The sequence below is a fragment of the Priapulus caudatus genome, unplaced genomic scaffold (assembly GCF_000485595.1).
Source record: "Priapulus caudatus unplaced genomic scaffold, Priapulus_caudatus-5.0.1 Scaffold20, whole genome shotgun sequence".
Classification (NCBI taxonomy): domain Eukaryota; kingdom Metazoa; phylum Priapulida; class Priapulimorpha; order Priapulimorphida; family Priapulidae; genus Priapulus; species Priapulus caudatus.
In genome coordinates, this window is record NW_014577081.1 from 920,253 (window position 1) to 922,924 (window position 2,672).

Consider the following 2,672-nt stretch of genomic DNA (forward strand, 5'->3'; position numbering starts at 1 on the left):
AGGAGTTTAGGAGCGCTATTATGAACGCAAGCAGTGAATTTCAGCTGTAATTCTCGTCCTATGACAAATAGTGTCATAGGAGAGCGTATATGCGTATGTCGTATTTGTCGTAGATGCAAACAGAACATGTTGAGTAAGCGGAATGTCAGAAGCAGTTCTTTATGAAGACACGTGTGGAACCTGCCTACCTTACAGACGAGCGCCTTTGCTTGGAGGTAGTATAGTTCGATAGTTTGACTGTCCCGCAGTCTCGATATGCTGTCGACGTAGAATCTGAAGCGAAAAATAGTCATTGTAGTCAGGGTTGCTACAGACGAAAGGTTCGTTGTCAAAAACATCGTAAAATAAAAATAATGTTAAGACTAATTTTCTTTCTGAATTTGGGCCGAGGCTTTGCAGGCATGCAGCTGCACCGTTAATCCGCTCTATCTCACATGCAGATAACTAAATAGACATATCGTAGAACGCGAAATAATAACATGCTACACTACTATAGTTATGGCAAGGTACCATTCTGTAGTTAGGGAAAGCTACAAATCTCTATTTAGGACAAGATACCACTCTATAATTATAGAAGGCTACCATTCTATAGTCAGGACATGCTGCCATTCTCTAGTTAAGGGGAACCACCATTTTATGGTTGGAGAAAGCAAATATTCTATGGTTGGGGCAAACTTAACTTTTAGACGAGTCTTGCGATACAAAACCTTGCCAGTGTACACAAATTTTATTATTTACCGTAGAACTTTCGCGAAAGCGCGCTAAACCTGACAAGAGAGCATCGTTTCACGCGCGCGTGCGCGTCTGTCGTCGTCATGCAGACGATATTGGGTCAGTCGGTTAGACTGCTTCATCAACGACACGCTATCTCGACATCACGGACCTCCCCCTTCCTCTTCCTCTCCTCCCCCTCCTCCTCCCCATCCTCCCCCCATGGGTAGCATTCGTGTGCTGAGGTCTTCTCCTATTGTGCAAGCTTATAGCAGCTCATCTCTAGCTGAGTCTCTCGGCGAAACACAGTTGTACCAGGGGGAGGAGAACCGGGTTATGAGAACCGGGGGGGAGAGGTGAGCGGATTGAATGAGTACCAGAGTTATGAAACTGTTGTGTGTGTGTGCGCGCGCGCGTGTGTGTGTGTGTGCGTGCGTGCGCGCGTGTGTGTGTGTGCGTGTGCGTGCGCGCGTGTGTGTGTGTGAGGGGGTGAGTACCAGAACGAGGGGTGGTGGGGGGATGTAAGTACCGGCGGCACTTAATTCGTACATATTTGCGAGACGATAAAACGCGGCGATAAAGCGGCGACGTCGTCTGAAGGGGAGGATGCGGTGTGCGCGAGTACTCACAGCTTCCTGCAGACAGAGCTTCATCAGTTCGTCCGTCTTCTTCGTCAGCTTGCTCTGCATGTTCTCCTTCTTCTCCTTCAGCGTCTTCAGGGCCTTCAGCTGCTCCTGCAGCGCCGCCAGTGTCTCCTCCGTGTCGCAAACTAGTGACGACGGAAAGAACTACGATTACTGCCGCGCGATGGCGCCACGCGTCACAGGAATTGTGAACGAGCAGACGATATATACATAATATCAAGAGCTAATAATACCTCTTGATAGTATTATTAGCTCTTGATAATATGCACACGATAATTATAACGAAATTGACAGATGATGAACGGCTAGTGCACGATGTAGTAGTTAGGGGGTTACCTCGGGATTTAACAGTCGGTTTTTAAGTCAGTCTCGTGATTCGTGTTTTATGTTAGTCAAACCGCTATATATATTTTTTCAGCCAGGGTATATATATATATATACCCTGGGTGGACGACGGCATGGATGTCAGGGTGCTGGTGCTGCTGCTGGGAGTGACCCCCGGCGGGCTCTTGACATCCGGTTCCGGTGTAGGCGCGCTGACGGGCTGCTGACACAAGGAGGCAGCAATGTCGTCCATCGACCGCATCGTCTGCTGCAAAACAGCGCCACCTATACGTCAGTAATTATCTTCAATGGAGCAAAGAAAGCTTGGCAAATATGTTGTTTTCGAATAAGACTTTTTTAGCGTGTCAATAATTATTTTTATGTATCTTTATATCGCCCGGTTGGAAAATATTTCGTTGAAAGGTGTTCGCTAATTGAAGTAGTGCCTAAAATTGTTGCGACGCACTTTACAGAATATTTCATTGTAAATACCACACTATCGCACCCTTTCCCTCACGCTCATCCTTACACTCACTCGTACTCCTGCCTTTATATTTATCCTCACCCTCACCCTCATTCTTACTCTTACCCTCACTCTTACCCTCACCTTCACTCTTGTCACCCTCACCTCGTGCGGCAGTGGTGATGATACACTTGTCTTACCTTCGTGTGTCTGCGGTCCAGGTAGAACTGGTGTTGACTGATAGCCATGGACCAGATGCATTTCGTGAGGCTAGCAGTGAGAGCGAACCAGACGTGGACGTTGACGCTGCTGGATCCGAAAGATCGTCTGCTCGAAGAGGCGCTATGTATAGAGAGAAGAAGATGAAGATGATGACGATGATGATGATGTTGATGACGACGATGATGATAATGATGATGATGATAGCTTACTCTTTTTCTCCCTCTCTCTCTTCGTCTCTCTCTCTCCCTCTCTCCCTCTCTCTATCTCTTCCTCTCTCTATCTCCGTCTCCCTCTCTCTCTTCGTCTCT

The 2,672-nt window shown here is 47.3% G+C and overlaps 1 protein-coding gene across 1 annotated transcript; it reads right to left on the reverse strand.

The window, feature by feature from the left end:
* Positions 1-189: 189 nt before the first annotated feature.
* Positions 190-2,479, reverse strand: LOC106811791 (FERM domain-containing protein 4B-like). Its single transcript, XM_014815515.1, has 4 exons — positions 2,343-2,479; positions 1,797-1,947; positions 1,341-1,480; positions 190-273 (listed from the first exon to the last, which is right to left on the reverse strand). The coding sequence occupies exons 1-4, from the start codon at positions 2,388-2,390 to the stop codon at positions 190-192; spliced, it is 423 nt and encodes a 140-aa protein (XP_014671001.1). The 5' UTR covers positions 2,391-2,479.
* Between the last annotated feature and the right edge of the window lie 193 nt (positions 2,480-2,672).

Bases quoted from the DNA above. Each gene is read 5' to 3' on its own strand.
- LOC106811791 (XM_014815515.1), bottom strand. From the start codon at position 2,390: ATGGCTATCAGTCAACACCAGTTCTACCTGGACCGCAGACACACGAAG. The intron at 1,948-2,342 runs GTAAGACAAGTG...GCTGTTTTGCAG, and splicing joins TGGACCGCAGACACACGAAG to CAGACGATGCGGTCGATGGA. The intron at 1,481-1,796 runs GTATATATATAT...CGTCGTCACTAG, and splicing joins CATGCCGTCGTCCACCCAGG to TTTGCGACACGGAGGAGACA.